The sequence below is a fragment of the Camponotus floridanus genome, unplaced genomic scaffold, assembly GCF_003227725.1.
Source record: "Camponotus floridanus strain SB8 unplaced genomic scaffold, Cflo_v7.5 scaffold108, whole genome shotgun sequence".
Classification (NCBI taxonomy): domain Eukaryota; kingdom Metazoa; phylum Arthropoda; class Insecta; order Hymenoptera; family Formicidae; genus Camponotus; species Camponotus floridanus.
The window spans coordinates 516,176-540,696 of NW_020229224.1; the positions used below are offsets into that span (position 1 = coordinate 516,176).

General features: G+C 29.3%; 1 protein-coding gene across 3 annotated transcripts in view; it reads left to right on the forward strand.

Annotated features, from left to right (window-relative positions):
- Positions 1–24,165, forward strand: part of LOC105256304 (TNF receptor-associated factor 4) — a 40,109-nt gene extending 15,944 nt beyond the window's left edge. For 2 of the 3 annotated variants that reach the window (XM_011266107.3, XM_025412287.1), the window contains 5 exons: positions 15,732–15,836; positions 15,911–16,072; positions 16,340–16,657; positions 22,017–22,277; positions 23,726–24,165. In XM_011266107.3, coding sequence (XP_011264409.1) covers positions 15,732–15,836; positions 15,911–16,072; positions 16,340–16,657; positions 22,017–22,277; positions 23,726–24,079 — 1,200 coding nt within the window. In that variant the 3' untranslated portion in view covers positions 24,080–24,165. Of the gene's footprint in view, positions 1–13,010; positions 13,123–15,731; positions 15,837–15,910; positions 16,073–16,339; positions 16,658–22,016; positions 22,278–23,725 lie in introns of all 3 variants that reach the window. The other variant, XM_011266112.3, reaches the window with a different exon arrangement.
- The last annotated feature ends 356 nt before the right edge of the window (positions 24,166–24,521 follow it).

Consider the following 24,521-nt stretch of genomic DNA (forward strand, 5'->3'; position numbering starts at 1 on the left):
TTTTACATACCATTTTTATCGGATTGTATCAATTTTTTCACAGAAGTAGAAAATCTAACATAATTTGAAAATTGCATTCGGAAAGAATAACAGGCTTACACTACTCAAGTGCCGTTCGCCGATATTCTTGAAACTTTGTACACACATCGAAAAACATTGAACACGTGTTTTTTTATTTTAGCTAACAAGGCGTTTTAAGGTTAGAAAACGCATTCGAAAATTTAACACAGTTTAACCATTTAGCACAATGCTAACTAACGCTACTCATGAGTGTCATTCTCTTACAGCTTTTACGACATTTCTCTTTCATAATTTCATTGTCTGCGTGTTTTTGACATCGCTAATGACGATTTTGACATTAGTTTAACGAGATTCAGAATAGCAAATACAAAATGGTGGACAAAGGTGGCAAGATAATCACTATCTTGCCTTCACTGGTCGGGTAGTACCACTATCTTGCCTTCACTGGTCGGGTAGTATCACTATCTTGCCTTCACTGGTCGGGTAGTTCCACTATCTTGCCTTCACTGGTCGGATAGTACCACCATCTTGCCTTCACTGGTCGGGTAGTACCACTATCTTGCCTTCACTGGTCGGGTAGTACCACTATCTTGCCTTCACTGGTCGGATAGTACCACTATCTTGCCTTCACTGGTCGAGTAGTACCACTATCTTGCCTTCACTGATCGGGTAGTTCTACTATCTCGCCTTCACTGGTCGGGTAGTACCACTATCTTGCCTTCACTGGTCGAGTAGTACCACTATCTTGCCTTCACTGACCGGGTAGTTCTACTATCTTGCTTTCACTGGCTGGGTAGACCTTCCCATTGCCTTCAGTTTTCGCCATTTGGATGCGTCATATTGAATTTTTCATCCACCACCTTTAGATTGATATAATTGTTGCTAAAATCGTAATCATGTATCTAATAAACTTCGCAAGTGGCGTTAAATAAAGTTTTTGAAACTTCTGCGATTTTGTCCACCATTTTGTATTTGCCATTCTGAATCTCGTTAAACTAATGTCAAAATCGTCATTAGCAATCTCAAAAACATGCAGACAATGAAATTATGAAAGAGAATGTCGTAAAAGCTGTAAGAGAATGACACTCATGAATAGCGTTAGTTAGCATTGTGCTAAATGGTGTTAAACTTTCGAATGCGTTTTCTAACCTTAAAACGCCTTGTTAGCTAAAATAAAAAACACGTGTTTAATGTTTTTCGAGTGTGCAAAGTTTCAAGAATATCGGCGAGTGGCACTTGAATAGTGTTACTTGTTAGTAATATCGAAATTTTTGAGTGTTTTGTTAATTATTAATGATTATTTTTATTTCCTCTGTCAGTAGCAGGCTATGTATTAAATTAAATTAAAAGTTATAATTTTTAAAGTAGCCATTCTTTCTTGGAGAAAGTTACAAATTTCAAAAACTGTAGAGAGAAAGGAAAAGAGAGAGCGAGAAAGAGAGGCAGAAAGATATATATATATATATATATATATATATATATATATCCATTGAGAAATTCTACTCAAAGATTTTTTATTAAATCATAAGTAAGTTATTTTTTGCACTAACATATAAAAAATGAGTTATCATATAAGTTCATAGTAGAAAATAATTTAGTGAAGTTAAAGAAGAGAAGAAGAATATATCCCAAACATAAAATATTGCAACAACATTGCTGCATTGTTATAATATTGCCGCAACATTGCTACAATGTTATAATATTGCCGAAATATTGCTGCAATATTCTGTGTTTGCTGAAATATATTATATTTATTTTAGCCCACAATATAAAGATTCTCAAATCAATGATTCTCAATTCATATATCTGCTATACCAGAAATTATATACAAGATGAAGAAAAAGTATGGAAACTCTGAAAAATTTCGAAAAATATAAGTTTTACAAAAAAATTGTTTCGAATAAAAGTTGTAGAGTTGTTTAAATGATTTATTTACTGATCTTATCAGTTTGATTTTGGAAGATCAGAACAAGATCAAATTGAATTTTTTAAAATGAGAACCCTCATTTTTTATCCCTTACCTTCCAAAACATAAAGAAGTATTTTTCCATTAACTATTTTTTGAGTCATAAGACTTAAAATAATTTATTAATTTTTACATGAACTATAAAAAAAATCTTGTAAAATTATTTTTAATAAATCTTGTTAACTTATTTTTTTATTATCTTATCTCGATGTTTTTATGGATAGAATAATGAGAGGAATCAATTGATGTAAAGAAAACATATAGTTATTTTTGAGAAAAAATATGTTAACTGCAAATTACATTTTTTTAAACATATAAACTATATGTTTTTTCACACCAATTAATTCCTTTCGTTATTTTCTGCATAAAATTATTGAGATAAAATAAAAAAATAAATATTTTATGTAATATTTTGTAGTTTATATAAAATTAAAAAATCCTCATAATTCAAAAAGTACTTAATAAACAAGTACTATATTATAATGTCCCAAAAACGTTTCCACAAGAGGTATAAGAATGCAATAAAAAATTCAAGGTCACATTTAGAAAATTCAACTTGATCTTGTCTAGATCTTGACAACGACCAAAGTTAAACTGATAAAATAGATAATAGTAACTAATAAATAAATATTTTAAGGCTTGCAACTTTTATCCGAGAAACAATTTTCTACAAAACTTATATTTTTCAAAATTTTTCAGGATTTGCATATTTTTACTCACCCTGTATATACAATACTGGTAAAAAATATTGCATTGTTTCCAAAAAATACAAAAAAAACACAAGTAATTGATTAAATTTTTTATTTCTTCCCCTAGCTATTTTGCCTTTGTTTTTAGAATTATTAAAGTATAAAATAACAGTAAAGCATAAAATAATAATAAGTATAATTTATTAATAGTAAATATAATTTATTAATAGTTATATACATTTTTGTTCAAGTTATAAACATTTTTGTTCAAGCCTTATGATTTGAAAAACACTTAATGGAAAAATACTTCTTTATAGTGTTTTAGAAGCTAAGCTACAGGAATAAAAAATGAGGGTTCTCATTTAAAAAAATTCAATTTGATCTTGTTAAAGTAATAACTTATCTGCTTCTATAAGTGTTGCAATATTTTTGACTAATACCGTACTTTGTTTAATTACATAAGCAATTTTTGAGTTCAAGTACACTCTATATTGGCAAAATATTAAAAAAAAATTTACCAGTATAAATATTCAAATGTAATAACAAAATTTTACCATTGTTTTTTGTATCTGTTAAAATATTGTTTATAACATATAGAATTAATAGCAACAAATTCTAGTAAACCTTCTAGAAAATTTAGATTCTATTGTCAAATAATTAATGCGTTGATAAATATGAATAAATATTTACAGCTAGATATTACAGCCAGATTTTTGTGAAAAACGATTTTTCTATGTTTATCATAAAATTATTTTTTATAACATATAATTAACTTTAACATGAAGACACGCCAGAAAGACTTTATTTCTAAATTTCGTTTACAGTTCAGATGTAAATTCTGTCTCTGTTTAGATTAATTATGTAAAATATATTACAATATTTGTTAATTATTAAACTGTCTTAGTTAATTTTTCGTATCTAAAAAATTGTTACTGTAGTTGCAAAATCATTTTCTTTTGACTGCAAAAGCATGTCACACTACGTGTACATTCCATGATTCTATTGTTGTTCACACTATCCGGGAATGCGGAATAACACAAAATGCTTATGAGTGTATATGCAAGTAATTATTGTAATATTATAAAAACTCGCCTTTTTTGCTTCTCTTTTTCTGTCTCTCTCTCTTTCTCTTCTTCTCCCTCTCTCTTCCTCCTCGCTACTTCCATCCTTCCCCTTTCTCTCTCTCTTTTCCCACGACAGTATTCTTCAGTTGGGCCGGAAACAGTGCGGTTCTATGTACGTGTTCCATCGTCGCGCATTCCATGACATAAACTTCTCTATACTCTGTGCCGTTCGTGAACGAAAATGTTACGCTCCGCGGCAACTCGCTACGAAGGGAAACAATGCGTGAACTTGATTCGTTCGTTCAATATTATTCATATCTCAAAATTCTTATCTCTAAAACGATATGAACAATTATTATATCTTTCATATGATATTATATCTTTCAAAAATTGATATTGATGATCTTTTATTTTTATGCTCAAATTATATTATTTGCTTCTCTTTCTGTCTCTCTCTCTCTCTTCCCCCCCTCTCTCTTTCTCTCTCTCTCTCTTCCTCTGCCCCTCTTTTTCTCCTCGCTATATACAGGGTGTAACTGAAAAGGCGCCCACAGAGCAAATAGCATTATTCCTGATTAAAAATCGAGTCGAAAAGTCCTGACTCATTTTTTTCTATAATACTTGATAAAGCGGTAATTATTGAGCAAAGTTGCGCCAATAAGCACCGACCTTTAGCCTCCTTGTCGAAATTTTTTTTTACGCTTTTGACGGAAGAAATATGATTTTTAATGCAAAAAAAGTTTTTCGCATTATTACAACGCATAAAAATATTACACGATAGTGGCATGACATAGCGTCGAAACGGCGAAGCGCTCACGCACACTACCAGACGCGCGCCTCACTGACGTACGTCCATCTAAAGGTCGGTGCTTATTAGTGCAACTTCACTCAATAATTACCCCTTTGTTAACCATTATAGAAAAAAATGGTTGAGGACTTTTCGACACGATTTTTAATCAGGAATAACGCTATTTATGTGTGTGTGCGTGTGTGTGTGTGTGTACAAATAGCGTATCTCTTAAAGCAAAAAGGATTGGAAAAAATGTTTCAAACAAAAGTTGTTTTACTCGAAGGGAGACATAAGATGATGTCATTGATTTGACCTTGGATAATTGTTTAAAGGTCACATGAAGGTCATTTTTAATTTTTTAAACAGGACCTCTTCTTTTTATTATTTATTCTTATTGTTTATCTCGAGAGCTTTCCAAAACACTAATAAAGTATTTTTTCGAGTTTATAAGGCTTGAAATAATGTCTTAATTTTATATGAACCATAAAATATTTAGTAAAATATTCATTTTCTAATTACTATAGTTATTATAGTTATTTTTATAGTTAGATTATTATAGTTGTTTTTAAGAAAAAATCTGTAATTGCAAATTAGTTTTTTTTTTTTTTTTTCGAAACAATTATGTGTTTGCTTTACACCAATTGATTCCTCTCTTTATTTTGTACATAAAAGTATTAAAATTTAATTATTAAGGTAAGGTAATCGAAAAATGAATATTTTACTAGATATTTTATGGTTTTAAATAAAATTTAAACTGAAGAAAATCCTACATCATTTTACGATCTTTACAATAAAATTGAAGAGAAATTAATGTAAAAAGATCGACTAATTCGTGAAAAGGTAATTATGCATAAAAACGGCCCATCTTCGCACAAATGTGTTATTGACATATGTTGTAAAGATGTTATCCCTGATTAACATTCTGAAGGCTTTAGCCGACGGTCATTTTTTATTCAAAAGTTATTAACAAATAAATGTGAGAAATATTGACATAAAGATTCTACTTTATTTATTCACCGATTTGCTTTATTTTTAAATATGTTATTGAAGAGATTTTCCAGAGTAATTTCATACATATATATAAAAGTCAGACTCAAATAGTTTTGGACTTATAGGCTGAAAAATGATAAAAATAATAAATACAAAAATCAGGAAACTTTCGGAAAATCTACCTATATGTAATAATGGGTAAGAATACTCAATTTCTACGTATTTTTACCTCTTGAATACGAATATGAAACTTAAAAATAGTGGTCGAACTCGCAAGTCGAAGAAAAACGCAAAAAAAGGTAAATTAAAGGTAAATAAAAAAAAGGAAACAATTTTAATTTATATAGAATTTAATACAATTTAATACAATTAAAAAATATCACAAATGTATGTGCACACACACACATGCGCGCGCGCACAAGAGGGTGCAAGGGTAGGGGATGCATTGCGAAGAGTTCAATCACAATGGATATATGCTGTAAGTTGTAAAGCGAGGTCCACCTTCCCTACCGGTGTGGTGGTTGCGGGAGGGGGGCCGAAGGCTCTACCTTGCAATCCCCGCGCGCGTGTGTGTGTGTGTGTGTGTGTACACATACATTTGTGATATTTTTTAATTGTATTAAATTGTATTAAATTTTATATAAATTTAAATTGTATTAAATGTATTTAAAATTATTATTTTTTCATATAACAACTAAAATAGTAGGTTTACGAAAAAAATGCATATAATCTTTTTTGTAGAGTTTTTCAGCGGCCTTATTTTTTGCTTAAAATTTTTTTTCTCAAATCAATATTTTCGGAAATAAAAAGCATTAAAATTGGAAAATTCTTTTGTTAATAACATTTTAATAAACAATGACCGCCGACTAAAACCTTCAAAATATTAATTAGAGCTTATGACCTTGACAACATATGTCAATGACACATTTGTGCAAAGATGGGCTCTTTTTATGCATAATAATCAATATTTTTATTGTATTCAACAAAACATGCCTATATCAATTTATGAAGTAACATGTATTCATAACGTATGGTTATGAGTTATTGGACTTAGTGTTAATCTATTAATGAAAAATTTAGTTTTTTTTTTTTTTTAAATGAACCTTTTTACAATTTTTAATAGATTTTATTTATTATTTATTTCTATTGTACATAAAGTATAGTTTAAAATTTATGCGACATTTTAAAATACACTTTATTAAGTAAATTTCCTAAGAAATCAGAAATATCATTTTACATTCTTAGATACAAAAAATTTATTTAAAAAAAAAACGATTGATATTTCATATACATGATGTTCTTAATTGACCACCCTCAAAAACTTTTTTATTTGTGATTCTAGAAAATAATGTTGTAGAATTTAAGAAGATTTATTTACTGATCTTATTAGTTTGACCTTGGATGGCGTCATCAGAGTCAGGACACTGTACTTTCAAAAGATATAACCTAATTCAAACCTATGTTTGATTTAAAACAAATCTGGTTTAAAACAGAAATAAGTTTGAGTTAGGTTACATCTTGCGGAAGTAGAGCTCCCCTTCAGGAGTGGAACTCACTGTATCCACGCATGTACTTTGCAAGATAAAAGGAAGTTCATTCTACATCTAATCTCCCGTTGAGATTATATATAGTACAATTTATACCAGATTTACCGAAAATAAGTTCACGGGACCATTGAACTTATTTTGTAAATAACTTTGTTGTAATAAACAACGAGCGACAACTAAAATTTTTTGCAAGTTAATTAGGACATGTCCTTGACAACATATGTCATGGTCATTGAAATTGATGAAGTTGTCGCTAATATGCAGTTTTACCAAGTCCTTACTATTTTGCAATTTTAGCAATAATTAAAAAATATAGGCTAATGAACGCACGTTTCACGCGACTAGATTGTAAGTTGTATTCCAGGTAAGCCAGCAACGAATGTCATATAATAAAATGAAAAATGTTCCATCCGTATTCTGGCTCTCGTCTTGTTGTTGCCATGCAATACTTATTGTTCTCTAGCACGTCTAAAACATACATCCGATAGTCTAGCGCGTTAAATATGCACTTATTTGTTAGTCTTTTTTAATTTCTTTTTAATATTTCAATCATTATTACGAAAATTGCAAAATGGTAAAAGACTTTTCTGATCAGTTTATTATACTTTATTTTTTCAAAAGTTGCTCCAATCTTTTTCAAACCTAACTTGTGTGTATGTATGCGTGGCGTGTCGTGTGTGTTTCTTTATACTTTTATACTTATATATTTCAAGAGCAATTTGAAGGAAGAAGACAGGTTTGTCTCTTTTATTTTTTTTCTGTTATTTATATCTCACCGCTAACGACTATCTGGTTAAGTTCCTCGACCTTGCCGGTCGTGCAAGTTTCTGCTTGCAAGTATCTATGAACGTGCTGAAATACATATTTATAAGCCGGATGCATTTGTGTACAAGATATAAAAATGAACCTCACAATTTCTTTTTCTAAACCAATTTCAAGAAAAGAGAGAACAGAAGAGAGCGAGAGAAAGGGAGAGGAAGGAAGAAATACATCGACTACATTCGAATACATGAAAAATATAAAATTGCATAAATTCGAAGCGACATACATAATAACATATTTTTATGCCATTAAAATTATCAATCTTTTATAGTCATATATCAATTTTTTCTATATTAATATTGCAATATTTTTAGCAATACTGTATATACACACACACACACGCTCACGCACACGCACACGCACACACACACACACACACACACACACACACACACACACACACATCATTTAAAAATATTAAAATGTAATAAATCGTATTTAAAAGAAAAGAAATTTACATATTATATCTTGAAATTATTATGTTATATTGAAAATATTAAAAACAATATTTAATATTTTATTTGCCGAAATGTAATTGGATAGTAAATATGTCGATAAAGAGAGTGCCTCGATTACCTTGACCTTGACATATATTGCCAAGGTCACTACCCTGAGTAACATCCAAAAGATTTTTTGCCATCGCTCGTTGTTTATTAAAAAGTTATTATTAAGAAAAGAATTTTACAATTTTAATGCTTTTTATCTCCAAAAATATTGATTTGAGAAACAAAATTTTAAGCAGAAAATAAAGCCGTTGAAAAACTCTACAAACAAAGTTATATGCATTTTTTTCATAAATCTACTATTTTAACTGTTATAAAAAAAATAATTTGAAATACATTTAATACAATTTATATAGAATTTAATACAATTAAAAAATATCACAAGGGAGGTCTTCCGGCCACCCTCCCGCAACCACCCTGTCGGTAAGCAAAGTGGACCTCGCTTTACAACTTACAGCATATTTCCATTGTAATTCAATTCTTCGCAATGCGTCCCCTACCGACGGGGTGGTTGCGGAAGGGAGGCCGAAGGCCCCCCTTCGTGCGCGCGCGCGCGTGTGTATGTGTGTGTGTGTGTGTGTGTACACATATATTTGTGATATTTTTTAATTATATTAAATTGTTCTAAATTCTATATAAATTTATGTACATGCGTTGTCGGAGAAAGAAAAATATTCAAATTTATGTTTATATTTATATTTTATTCAGCAATATTATTATTAATAGAATAAATGTCCTGCATATTTTGAAAAAATGCTTCAATTCTTTTTTCGAAAGGATAATTTCTTAATTTGTATATTCGATATTAAGAATCGCTTTACATCGCATTCAACTGTCCTAATCACATTTTTTTCACAAAGATAAGAAACTAATTCCTCGTAATTATTAGTTAACCGGAGAAACTCGTGAAGTCTCATGTTCACGTATTAAGAGTTCTGCAAGTACTAAATACAAGGAATATTTCTACAGTCTGGCTTAAGTCTTACTAAGGCTAAGGATTATTGTTATATTTACATATTTCGGACCATAAGCATACTTTGCGTGGAAAATACTTTCGAACTGTGTTTTCATACTATAGTTCTATCTACACAGTGTCAATAAAATCTATATTCTTTTTCTAATTTCTTTACTAATAACTTTTTAACGAAGCGAGCGACGGCTAAAATCTTTTGGATGTTACTCAGAGCAGTGACCTTCACAACATATGTCAAGGTCAAAGTAATCGAGGCTGTCTTTATCAACATATTTACCATTTCTTATGATTTGATTTCAGTTTATAAGTGAAATAGATAATATAATAAAAAATTTCTTTTGGATGTAATTTTTGATATTTGTTCAGAAGAAATAATAAAATTCTAATAACTACTTTCACTTTATAAAATCATAATAGAATATAATTGAGAACATATATAATAATTAATAATACATTAATATCTTCCATTTTTCACATTATAACATTTTTATGACACAAATAGGTATGATAATCGGACAATTAAATGACGGATATTATGTACGAATACGATTGCATTCATATATGCAAATTATGAGTGATCGTTGATCTACATTTAATGTAATACATATATAATACACACACGCACACGCGCGCGCGCGCGCGCGCGCGCACACACACACACACACATATGCAGGGTGTCCTAAAATCACCGAATTTCCTCCTAAGGACAGATTCCTTAGAATATTTCAAGACAAAAATTGTAATAAAAAAATGTCAAGACTATAATAGTTTTCAAACGGCAAGCGATTATATCTTACGAACAGGGCTGAGATTTCGCGCACTTAAGTACGGCAAAATGACAAATGAAAGAAATGCTCCTATGAATAGGGCGATCTTTTTATAACATTATGATTTGCATATAAATTTAATAATAACATTGTCATAACATTATTATACGCTTTCTCGCTTCTCTACGCATTGCATTACATTTTGTTAATAAATAAATCGCAATAATTGCAAATGAACGCAAGAATTAAAAACGTCTCAAAAATAAAAATGATTCAAATAAATATTTGCGACATGTTTCAACTTCAGCTATCAAAGTGGTCGATCAATATTATAATCAAGAAGGTATTCACTACGCCGTGCGAGACGAATAAATTATAATAAAATTAGATTTGATATTTATTGATTTTACATTTTAAAATATTTTGGAATATGTTCATAATGAAATAGAAATTGAAATCGTTTCAATAAAAAATATTTAAATTAGTAATTAGAAATCAAATATATTTAATAAATTTTAATTATAAATTAAAAATAGACATCCTCCTTCATGATTGGTGGTTTTAGAATATCTTGTTATATGTATAGGGCATATCAAAATTTGTGAATGCGGAATGCACGTAATAATTCGTGCCAAAAGAAACAACTTTTCCTTTTGGCAAAATCACGTCTGAATATTACTTTTTTATTGAGAACACAACTTCCCATACAGCACAGAACATTGCAGCAATATTGCGACAATGCATACAGCACAGAATATTCCAATATTGCAATGTTATTGCAACATTGCTGTATGGATTTAAGCTAATGAATAAGCGCTTTAGATTACGCATGAATCAGGGGCGGCGCACGCACATCTTACGCAGCGTTTGAGCATATGCGCTATTTTATTATTTTGCTAATGGTTTTATCAGAATTATGCATGATAATTAAATTTTTATTATATACCTATTAAATAGCTATTTTCTCTCAAGACAATTTACTTAATGAAAGAACATTTTCCATTTGATATCACCGAAGCAATGACTAAAAGTAAAATAAGTAGATAAATAAGTAGATAACATGTGAATAATTTTGATCTAAAATATTGTTTCAATATTCTCAGAATTTTCTTAATCCTAAAAAAGATCAATATTAAAACATACATGTTTGAAATGCAGACTCTCTATATGTATATATATAATCGCTCTGCGGATAAGATTCTCTTGTATACATTGAATCATTTCTGGCGTGATAACTGCTATTGCACAATAAAACTGTTCTTCTAAATCTAATATGTATGGATCAAAATTATTCTAACCTACTTATTTTACTTTTAGTTATTGCTTCGGTAATATCAAATGGAAAATGTTCCTTCATTGAATAAATTATTTCGAAAATAGCGATATTTAGTTATCATGCATAGTTCTTGTAAAACCTTTAGCAAAATAATAAAATAGCACACATGCTCAAACGTTGCGCAAGCCATGCGCGCGCCATCCTTGATTCATGCGTAATATAAAGCGCTTACTCGTCAACTTAAAGTTGCTCTCATTAAAATTATAATATTCAGACGCAATTTTGCTAAAAGAAAAAATTGTTTTTTTGACACAAATTCTGGTCTTTTGACAAAAAAATTGTTTTTTTGTATCCGCAAATTCTGGTTCACCCTATATTAGTAAATTGTATATAAATTGTATATAATAAAATTTACTTATATAAATTTACTATAATTTATTTAAATATGTGTATATATATATAATATTTATATAACTAAATTTTATGATAATCAATTTACTGATCTGCATTAGTAATGTGATTTTTTTCTTAATTAAAATATATATATATATATATATATATATATATATACAGGGTGTCTCATTTTAATTTCCCCAGGTAAATATTTCGGAAAATAATAAAAAATCGAAAAAATATTTCAGACAAAAGTTGTATGGTTTCTAGGCGGACATAAGATTGGTTTGACCTTGAAGAGTCATTTGAAGGTCACGTGAAGGTCACTTCAATTTTTTTAAACGGAACACCCTATATATTTTTGCGCATTCTTGTAGCTCATCTCGAGAGCTTTCCAAAACACTATAATTAAGTTAGTTTTCATTAAGGACTTTCCAAGTTATGAGGCTTGAAATCATTTCTTAATTTTACATAAACCGTAAAATATCTTATAAAATATTCATGTAATTTGCAATTAACAATTACATATTTTTTCTTTGAAACAACTCTGTGTTTTCTTCACACCAATTGATTCCTCTTATTATTTTGTACATAAAAGTATTAAAATAATCGAAAAATGAATATTTTACGGTTTATGTAAAATTAAGAAATAATTTCAAGCCTCATAACTTGGAAAATACTTAATGAAAACTAACTTAATTATAGTGTTTTGGAAAGCTCTCGAGATGAGCTACAAGAACGTGCAAAAATATATAGGGTGTTCCATTTAAAAAAAATTGAAGTGACCTTCAAATGACTCTTCAAAGTCAAACCAATGGCATCATCTTATGTCCCTCTAGAAACCATACAACTTTTGTCTGAAACATTTTTTCGATTTTTCATTATTTTCCGAAATATTTGCCTGGGAAAATTAAAATGAAACACCCTATATATACAGGGTGTTCTAAAAAGTATGTTAAAAATTTAAGAAGATATTCCTCACACTTGAAGGATGAAAAAATGTTATATGGATATAGATTCGGAAATGTTTATTTCAGGAGTTATGTTGAAAACACTGTTAGCTGTATTACTTACACAAGGAAAAATTTAGGATTAATTATTGTAGACGACAATTGTTTAATTAGACTTATTTATATTTGATTTTAATATGACTTTGAGTATGTTACAATAAATGTTAAAAATGTTCACCTTTTTCATGAATACAAGCAGTGACACATCGATTCACGGACACGTTCAAAAATACCTGGCATACAGCGGATTGTCTCGCAACCTGCAGTAATACGGTCACGAAGATCTTGAATATCACGCACTGGTGTAGCATGTATGTACGATTGTCTTTAAATGTCCCTACAAATAAAAGTCGGATTGAGATTCGGGGAACGTGGGGGCTACAAAGTAGGTTCATCTCTTCCTATCCACCGATCACCGTAAATTTGATTCAGCAAATCACGACTAAAACGGGCTGAAATGAGGAGGAGCTCCATCATGCATAAAGTACATGTTTTGTCTAATTATCAATTCATTTTCAATATTTATTGTAACATACTCAAGGTCACATGAAAACCAAATGTAAATAAGCTTAATTAAACGATTGTCATCTACAATAATTAATCTACTCTAAATTTTTCCTTGTGTAAGTAATACAGCTAACAGTATTTTCAACATAACTCCTGAAATAAGCATTTCCGCACCTATATCCATATAATATTTTTTCATTTTTCAGGTGTGAGAAATATCTCCTTAAATTTTTGTCATACCTTTTAGAACACCCTGTATATATATATATATATATATATATATATATATAAATAATATATACACACACACATATACACATATGTGTGTGTGTGTATATGTGTGTAATCGGTTTTTAATCAGGAATAACGCTATTTGCTTAGTGGGAACTTTTTAAGATACACCTTGTATATATGTGTGTATATATATATATAACATATAACATATACAGGGTGTCCCATTTTAAAAAACGCACCTCGATAATTCTTCAACGAAGCATTTTCAGCAAAAATGTTTCAGACAAAAGTTGTATGGTTTCAAGGGGGATAAGATGATGTCATTAACTTGACCTTGAATAGTTACTTGAAGGTTATGTGAAGTTCACCTTCAATTTTTTAAATAGAACCGCCTACTTTGTATTGCATATTCTTGCAGCTCATCTCAAGAGCTTTCCAAAACACTATAATGAAGTATTTTTTATTAAGTATTTTTCGAGTTATAAGGCTTGAAATAATTTCTTAATTTTACATAAACCATAAAATATTTTGTAAAATATTCATTATGGACATAATTTATATTTACATATTATTCCTTTGAATAAAATTATTGTAAGAAAACTGGGTGTGCAAATACTTATTTGATCCACTGCATGTTATCAAGATCATCATTCTGAGTAATTTTGTGAAGATTTTAATCGGCGGTTATTGTTTATTCAAAAGATATAAACAAAAGAAATTTCATAAGTTCATTAATATATTTATCGAATAAAAGTCAATTGTTAGATAATTTCACATAGATTTGTAACTTTTGATGCAAAGTGAAGTGTATCCCGCATCACAAATACGAGTTGGGTTAGGTTATATCTTCTGAAAGTGGAGCCCCCCGCAGGGAAGCGGAACATACTCTATTTACGCATGTACTTTCTTATAATATATACTGAAGCAAAATTTACTCTTAATGGAGGTTAAAATTAAGTGAACTTTGCTTCATCTTGAAGAGTACATGCATGGACAGTGTGTTCCGCCTCCCTTTCAGGAGATACAACATAACCCAACCCGTGTTTGTAATGCGGGATACACTTCACTTTACATAGAAAGTTACAAATGTAACATTTTTCGCGCACAAATAGTTTAATAACTCATATTTTGTTGTTAAAGCGAGAAACTCGTATTACTTCATGTTAACTACCCAGTAAATACCAAGTAACAGTTATATAACTGTTAGTTGTAATTTCCCACTCAACAATATAACATTTACATAACAGATATGTTATATAACTGTTAGTTGTAATTTCCCACTCAACAATATAACATTTACATAACAGATATGTTATATAACTGTTATATTGTTGAGTGGGAAATTACAATTAACAGTTATATAAATGTTATTTGGTGTTTGCTGGGTATACAATAATCTGTTTCTAATTCACCTTTTCTAAAATATTTTCAGAAGTCATAAGAGATATCAAAAACATAGAAGCCTATCATTGTTCCACTCTCTGATTTCAATATAAGAAACTATGTTCAATATACTAACTATTTCAATATAAAAAAAATGTAATTGTTAATTGCAAATTACATTTTTTTCGAAACAATTATGTGTTTTCTTTACATCAATTGATTCCTCTCATTATTTTGTACATAAAAGTATGAAGGTAAGATGATCGCAAAATGAATATTTTACAAGATATTTTACGACGGTTTATGTAAAATTAAGAAATGATTTCAAGCCTCATAATTCGGAAAGTACTTAACGAAAACTAATTTAATTATAGCATTTTGGAAAGCTCTCGAGATGAGCTACAAGAATATGTAACAGCATATTAGGGTGTCCCATTTAAAAAGTTGGAAGTGACTTTCACGTGACTTTCAGGTGACTCTTCAAGGTCAAACTAATGGCATCATCTTATGTCCCCCTCGAAACCATACAACTTTTGTCTGAAACATTTTTGTCTGCCGCGTTCAGTTTTTGAGATATTCCGCTGATACGGGTAGTCTGCGACACTCTGTATATAAAGATTCTCTGAATCAGAATAATAAAATTTTTTACCAAAAAATTTTAAGGCACTATAAGTATGAATTGATAATATAGTTTTATAATTCGAGTTATGACATATATTCGGCCATAGTGTTTATGTTTTAAAGACAAAGGGTCAAACAAACAAAAGCAAATAATATTATCTTTCATCATTTTCAGACGTTCCAGGACACGGAAGCAGAAAAGGCAATAATGAGTTCAATCGTATACTGCATACATCACAAGGATGGCTGTAAATGGTCAGATGAATTAAGAAAACTGAAAGTAAGATTATTTAGAACAGAGTTAGAAGAGATGAGTATCGATAAATAGACAAATTCAAATCTTGCTTTTATCAGGCACACTTGAACACATGTAAACATGATGCGGTTCCATGTGGCAATAAATGTGGAGCGATGATTCCTCGTGTACTTATGGAAGACCATTTGAAATATACTTGCGCTCAGCGTAGGGCTCGTTGCGACTTTTGTGCCAAAGAGTTTACTGGACATACTTTAGAGGTATAATAATCTATTACTAATTCAATTTTTTAGTAGTTACATTTCTATGAGAAAATTAATAAAAAATTAATAAAAAATTTAATTTTATTAAGCTCCTAATCATTAAAAATATTTGGCAATTAACTTTATCAAGCAATATAAATTTCTATTAGTCTTTTTTAATTATCTTCTTCATGTGAAATATGAATATTCCATTTAGCAGTTTCTTAAAAACTGCTATTCTTACTTTAAAAAATCATTAGTTTCTATAAAATCAATTATTTACAGAAACACACTGGAACATGTGGATATGAGCCTCTGTATTGCGAAAACAAATGCGGAATGAAGGTACAAAGGCGACATTTCGGACAGCATAAGTTAGGAGAATGTGCCAAAAGATTAGTTGCCTGCCGTTACTGTAATAAAGAATTCGTTTTCGATACACTTGGTGCTCATCACACGAAATGCGGTCGATTTCCTGTTGCATGCCCTCATCGTTGCGAAACTGCGGTGCTTCCTCGAGAGGATCTCGAGATTCACTTAAAGGATCATTGCACTACGCATCTACTTTCCTGTACATTCAAGGATGCCGGTTGTCGCTTCAAGGTATTAATTATTCTTATATCCACTCTAATAAAAGATAGATAAAAATGAATTGAAACCGATTTATTTCCGCAAAATGGAATATTAAATATTTAGAATATATAAGATTTATTATAAGATTTATTTACAAAGATTTCAATTCTCTTTTATCTTTTATACATTTATATGCATCGGAATGACCAAAATTCATTGATTAATAATTCTAATTACACACACACACACATACGAGTATTCTAGAGTATTCTATACTAGCGCTTGTAAGGAGGCAGAGGAAGTTAAACTGAATAGCAGAGTCCTCTACTATTTTGCAATTTTCGCAATAATTAATTAGATATTATTTTTAAAGAAATCGGCCAATCTGAGTAGAAGCGCGCGGCGAATCGGGGGACGGGGCGCTTATCAAACATAAGGCCCTTGCACGTACAAAAATTTTCAAATTTCAATCGAATATTCTCCCTGCAATAAAAAAATAATCAACTATGATTTGTTAGTTTTCTTACGGTTACGACTAAAATTTTTGTACATGTAAAAGTCTTTACGCTGAAACGTCGCGCATTGCCATCATATTGAAGAGCACTCCACTCACCGCTTCGCCGCACCTAGTTTACAGTGGGATGACTCTCATCGTTGTGCGCTTGTACTCGCACGCATTGACCGATCTTTTCAAATTAAATTTAATATCTAATTAATTATGATGAAGATCGTAAAATGAAGATTTTCTCATTCAGTTTAATCCGCTCTATCTCCTCATGCGCACTTGTATATAGTGCTCTAGGATACTATATATATATATATATATATATCCGGGTGTTTCAGACCACCCGTACACCCCATTTTAAAGCAAAGGAAGTGGTTATTTTGAAAAATGTTTCAGACAAAAGTTGTTGAAGATAAAGTAATGCATTACATGGGTAAATTTGATTGACCTTGGGTGGCGTCGTGAAGGTCATGTCAAGGTCGACTTGAATTTTTTAAATGGGAACCCCTATTTTTCATTGCATATTCTTGTAGCTTATCTCGAGAGCTTTCCAAAACACTATAATTAAGTACCTTTTTATTAAGTACTTTTTGAGTTATAAGGCTTGAAATAATTTCTTAATTTTATATAAACCATAAAATATCTAGTAAACCATTCATTTTTCGATTATCTTACCTTCATACTTTTATGTACAAAATAATGAGAGGAATCAATTGGTGTAAAGAAAACACATAGTTGTTTCTAAGAAAAAATATGGAATTGTTAATTGCAAATTACATATTTTTTCTTAGAAACAACTATGTGTTTTCTTTACACCAATTGATTCCTCTCATTATTTTGTACATAAAAGTATGAAGGTAAGATAATCGAAAAATGAATGGTTTACTAGATATTTTATGGTTTATGTAAAATTAAGAAATTATTTCAAGCCTTATAACTCAAAAAGTACTTAATAAAAAGGTACTTAATTATAGTGTTTTGGAAAGCTCTCGAGATAAGCTACAAGAATATGCAATGAAAAATAGGGGTTCCCATTTAAAAAATTCAAGTCGACCTTGACATGACCTTCACGACGCCACCCAAGGTCAATCAAATTTACCCATGTAATGCATTACTTTATCTTCAACAACTTTTGTCTGAAACATTTTTCAAAATAACCACTTCCTTTGCTTTAAAATGGGGTGTACGGGTGGTCTGAAACACCCGGATATATATATATATATATATATATATATATATATATATATATATACACAGGGTGTCCCATTTTAATCGATGACCCCGAATAATTTTTTTAATTTTGATTGTAGGAAAAAATGTTTCAGACAAAAGTTGTATAGCTTGAAGGGGGACATAAGATGGTATCATTCGTTTTATCTTGAAAAGTTGTTTGAAAATCACATAAAGGTCACCTTCAATTTTTTTAATAGAACCCCCTATTTTTTATTACTTATTCTTGTAGCTTATCTCGAGAGCTTTCAAAACACTATAATAAAATATTTCTTCATTGAGTACTTTTTGAGTTATGAGGCTTAAAATCATTTCTTAATTTTACATAAACCATAAAATATCTAGTAAAATATTCATTTTTTGATTATCCTACCTTAATATTTTTATGTACAAAATAATGAGAGGAATCAATTGCTGTAAAGAAAACACATAATTATTTCGAAGAAAAAATATGTAATTTACAATTAACAATTCCATATTTTTTCTTAAAAACAACTGTGTTTTTCCTTTACACCAATTGATTCCTGTCATTATTTTGTACATTAAAGTATTAAAGTAGGATAATCGAAAAATAAATATTTTATTAGATATTTTACGGTTTATGTAAAATTAAGATATTATTTCAAGCCTCATAACTCGCAAAGTATTTAATAAAAACTAACTTAATTATAGTGTTTTGAAAAGCTCTTGAGATGAACTAAAAAAATATACAAAAGCATACAGGGTGTCCCATTTAAAAAGTTGGATGTGACCTTCACGTGACCTTCAGGTGACTCTTCAATGTCAAACTAAAGACACCATTTTATGTCTCCCTTCAAGCCATACAACTTTTGTCTGAAACATTTTTTCCTACAATCAAAATTAAAAAAGTTATTCGGGGTCATCGATTAAAATGGGACATCCTGTATATATATATATACAGGGTCTACCAAAAGTGTGGAAACCCCTAAATATCTCGGAAAATATACGTTTTACAGAAAAGTGTTTCCAACAAAAGTTGTAGGGTTTAAGAAGATCTATATACTGATTCTATCAGTTTGACCTTGGATGGCGTCGTCAAGGTCAGGTCAAGGTCACATTGACTTTTTTAAATGACACCCCCTACATTTGATTGCATATTCTTATAGCTTAATTCAAGAGCTTTCCAAAACACTATAATAATGTTCATTTTTATTAAGTACTTTGCGAGTTATGAGGGTTGAAATAATTTCTTAATTTTACATAAACCATAAAATATCTAGTAAACCATTCATTTTTCGATTATCTTACCTTCATACTTTTATGTACAAATTAATGAGAGGAATCAATTGGTGTAAAGAAAACACATAGTTGTTTCTAAGAAAAAATATGTAATTTGCAATTAACAATTCCATATTTTTTCTTAAAAACAACTGTATGTTTTCTTTACACCAATTGATTCCTTTCATTATTTTGTACATAAAAGTATGAAGGTAAGATAATCGAAAAATGAATGGTTTACTAGATATTTTATGGTTTATGTAAAATTAAGAAATTATTTCAACCCTCATAACTCGCAAAGTACTTAATAAAAATGAACATTATTATAGTGTTTTGGAAAGCTCTTGAATTAAGCTATAAGAATATGCAATCAAATATAGGGGGTGTCATTTAAAAAAGTCAATGTGACCTTGACCTGACCTTGACGACGCCATCCAAGGTCAAACTGATAGAATCAGTATATAGATCTTCTTAAACCCTACAACTTTTGTTGGAAACACTTTTCTGTAAAACGTATATTTTCCGAGATATTTAGGGGTTTCCACACTTTTGGTAGACCCTGTATATATATATATATATATATATATATATATATATATATACATATATATATATATATATATATATTCAACAAAATTATTGCATAGGCAATTTCATGTCAAATTTTCGCATAACTTTAAATAAGTCCGTCAAAAATGGTCATATTTGAAATTTTTTTTTCATTCTCCAATTTAAAGTCTCTATTTTAAGAATCATTTGTCAGATTTTGAATTTATCCTCTCCTTTTCTCGTCATTTCGTTAAAAGTAAGGACGTGTTACGTCTCTAAAATTGTATAATTTAATTTATTTCACAGGGTAGAATAAATTGTTTTCGCAAATTTTATTATGATAATCAACATAAAATATAGATTTTTATGTGTGAATTTAAAAAAATGAAGTTATACGATTTTTTTTGCGGAGTTACGACATATCAAAGTTACCTATACATTTTTGTTTACCGCCAACATTAGCATTACTCGATGCGCATTACAAGGAGGTTGCAGACGTTCATGCATATTTATGTAGGCTCTAATTGTTGCCTGAATTTCATTCCATATTTGATTCTGCAAGAGATTATCTGAAGACGAGGCGACAATACACATGAAAAAAAATTTATTCCCTGTGGAATGCATCAAATTATGCAATTTTTTGGAGACGTAACACGTCCTTACTTTTAAGGACAAGAGAGAAGGAGGATAAATTCTAACTCTGACAAATGATTTTTAAAATAGAGGATTTAAACTTGAGAATGAAAAAAAAATTTCAAATACGACCATTTCTGACGGAGTTATACTTATTTGAAGTTATGCAAAAATTTGACATGAAATTGACTATGCGATAATTTTGTTGAGGGTATATATATAGGGTGGCCCCGGACGTTCCAGCCAGACTTTGGGATCTTATAGGAAATTTAATTCTGAACAAAAAATGTCATATAAACATGAGTCGAAAAATGCTTCCTTAAGAAGTTATCGCTCTCAAATCGTGATTATTTTACACATTTTTCCAAATAGAAGATATGCGTCTTTTAACAAAAAGTATCGAAACAAAAGTTGTAGAAAATTAAATTATCTTTCAAATGAGATAAAAATGATTGTTGTACGTTCCACAGGCGCGTGTTCGGTTATTTTATAAGAGCGATGTTGTCGAAACTTCTGGAAATCTTGAGAACGCGATGTCGAGTCATGAGGAAGTGACATTTATTGTTTTGTATTAGAATTTGGCTGTCGTTCGTGTTCTTAAATTTCTGACTTTTTGCATGGTAGAAAGAATACATATGTATGTATGAAAAAATGTGTAAAATAATCACGATTTGAGAGATTTTTGAGCGATAACTTCTTAAGGAAACATTTTTCGACCTATGTTTATATGAAATTTTTTCTTCAGAATTAAATTTCCTATAAGATCCCAAAGTCTGGCCGGAATGTCTGGAGCCACACTGTATATATATATATATATATATATATATATATATATATATATATATATATATATAATTGATTAGTATAATGTATAATTATAATTTTTAATTCTCATGAAATTAATTTCATTAATTGATTAAGTTTTTATGCTTTCAGTTATAACAGAAAGAATCAAAGTGAAAAGAATTGTATATCACTGCGATTAATTCAATTAATAAATTGTTAATGAACTATTGTTGATTAAACAATAATTATCAATTATTGTTATTTTGTAATCAAAATCTAAACAAAAAATTCATATATGTTGATATTAAAAATGTTGTCTTTGGATAATTAACTTTGTTCAATTATTTATGGATCTCCTGTTTGTTCACTAAGCGAGAAAAAGTTATTCTCTTATTATCAGCATATCTTCTTTTACTCGAAACGCATTAACACATTTTTTTCTAATAGGGAAATAGATTTTCACTTGATAAACATCTAGAAGAATCCGCAAAAATGCATCTAAGCCTCATGTGTAGTCTTGTAACGAAGCAGCAACATCAAATAACTAGTCTAAAGTCAGCGATCAGCAAACTATCATTGAACTACACGGGTACACTTATATGGAAGATTACGGACTATGCTACAAAGATGTCAGAAGCGAAAGCGAAAGAAGGAATGGAGCTTGTCAGTCCACCTTTTTATACTAGTCAATATGGATATAAATTGCAAGTATGTAGGATATTATATAATCAACTCAGTAAATACTGTTATATTAATATAATTATATAAAAGCAATGAAACAGAAAATATTACAAATAATATACATAAATATTATACGGATAAGTTACTGGTTAATTGTAATTTCATATATATAATATGTAATAATATAAGTTACATCTCACCTATTATATGTCATGTTACATCTCTCTTTCGTAGTTACTCCATAGAATTGGTTCATATAGAGAATTAGTCATATACAGAATTATTAATTAAACAAAATAAAATAAATTAAATATATTTAATTTATAAAATACAAAATTTAATTTATAGAAATTTTGATTTTTTGCTTTATTAGGCATTAAATGGATTTTTTTATATTTATCTTTCTTATATTTATCAATTTCAAGTAATCTGTTTAATATTTTTAATTCTTTGTTAAAATTATAGAACTAACTGATAAATAAGAGGATAAATAGATTTCTGATCTCATGTTAGTATCTGTTTTAGTATAGACTTTATATCTATTTTATAATGAAATATTGAATATGAATTAGTTAAAGTCTAGTTTCGCTACATAACAACAAATGAAGGTATATTAACATATGAAGCAATATTATATTGCAATAATATATTTTATCATATTACTATTGTAATATTATAAAATAATATTTATAATATATCATAGTTTTATATAAGTAACTTATGCGTTATATTATTTATTACTTCCACATTATATTATAACAGACAATGTTTACTGGGAAGTATATGGAATATAAACAATCATTATATATTTGCACGACTCAAAATCTTTTAAATTTTGTGTAAGATAGAGTTTTTTTAATCTGTTTTGTGAATTTTCTTTGATTTTAATGTCTTTGTACGTTTGTGTTATTTATAATAGAAACTATATATGAACTAGGAACAGGGTGTCCCATTTTAAAAAACGCACCTCGATAATTCATCAACGAAGCATTTTCAACAAAAATATTTTAGACAAAAGTTGTATGGTTTCAAGGGGGACATAAGATGGTGTTATTAATTTGATCTTGAATAGTCACGTGAAGGTCATTTTCAATTTTTTAAATGGAACCGGCTACTTTTTATTGCATATTCTTGCAGCTTATCTCGAGAGCTTTCCAAAACACGATAATTAAGTATTTTTCATTAAATACTTTCCGAGTTATGAGACTTGAAAGTAATTTATTAATTTTACATAAATCGTAAAATTTCTTGTAAAATGTTCATTTTTCGATTATCTTACCTTAATACTTTTATGCACAAAATAATGTGAGAAATCGATTGGTGTAAAGAAAACACATAATTGTTTCAAAGAAAAAATATGTAATTGTTAATTACAAATTACACATCAAGGTGCGTTTTTTAAAATGAGACATCTTGTATGTGCTTATAAAATATATTGAGTATCAGTTTATTAAAAGAACTTTTTGATCCTGTAGGCCTCGATTTTTTTAAACGGAAATGGGACTGGAGAAGGCAGTCACATCTCGATATACATAAAAATTCTACCCGGCGAATATGACGCGCTTCTACGATGGCCGTTCTCGCATAGTGTGTCATTCACAATGTTCGATCAAACAGTTATTGCGGAGAAGGCTTGCAACATCGTGGAAAGCTTCATACCTGATCCAACATGGAAGAATTTTCAACGGCCAAGTCGTGAACCAGATTCTCTCGGTTTCGGCTTTCCAAGATTCGTGTCCCATGAAATGGTGAAGAAGCGACACTTTGTTAAAGAAGATATCATGTTTATTCGAGTTAAAGTGGATCCTAGTAAAATTGTAGCGGTTTAAAAGATGCATTAACGCGATGATTCTATTAAAACATTAGGGTAAAAACCATATTACTGACTGTGTTCATATTACTGTTGATCAAAATTTAAGTGATTTTTAAAATATAAAAATTACATATGTTATATTTTATTAAATTTCAAAATAAAATTTTGAACAAATGTATTTATTATTAAAGTAAATAATGTTTTATTATTAAAATAAATAAAAATTAAAGTCAAAATACTAAATAAAAAAAACTTAGAGTTTCAAAAGTTTTTTCCAGGTCGCATCCATTTTTATTAAAAAAGTAGGTAAAAGGTACAAAAATGATCAATTAAAGGCAACTTTATATAGTTCATATATAATATAATAAGTATTATAAGTTTCATTGAAATGTATTTTTTTGTTAATATAAGATTAAAATTAAACAGGAAAAATACTGAATAATATTGAATAATTTATT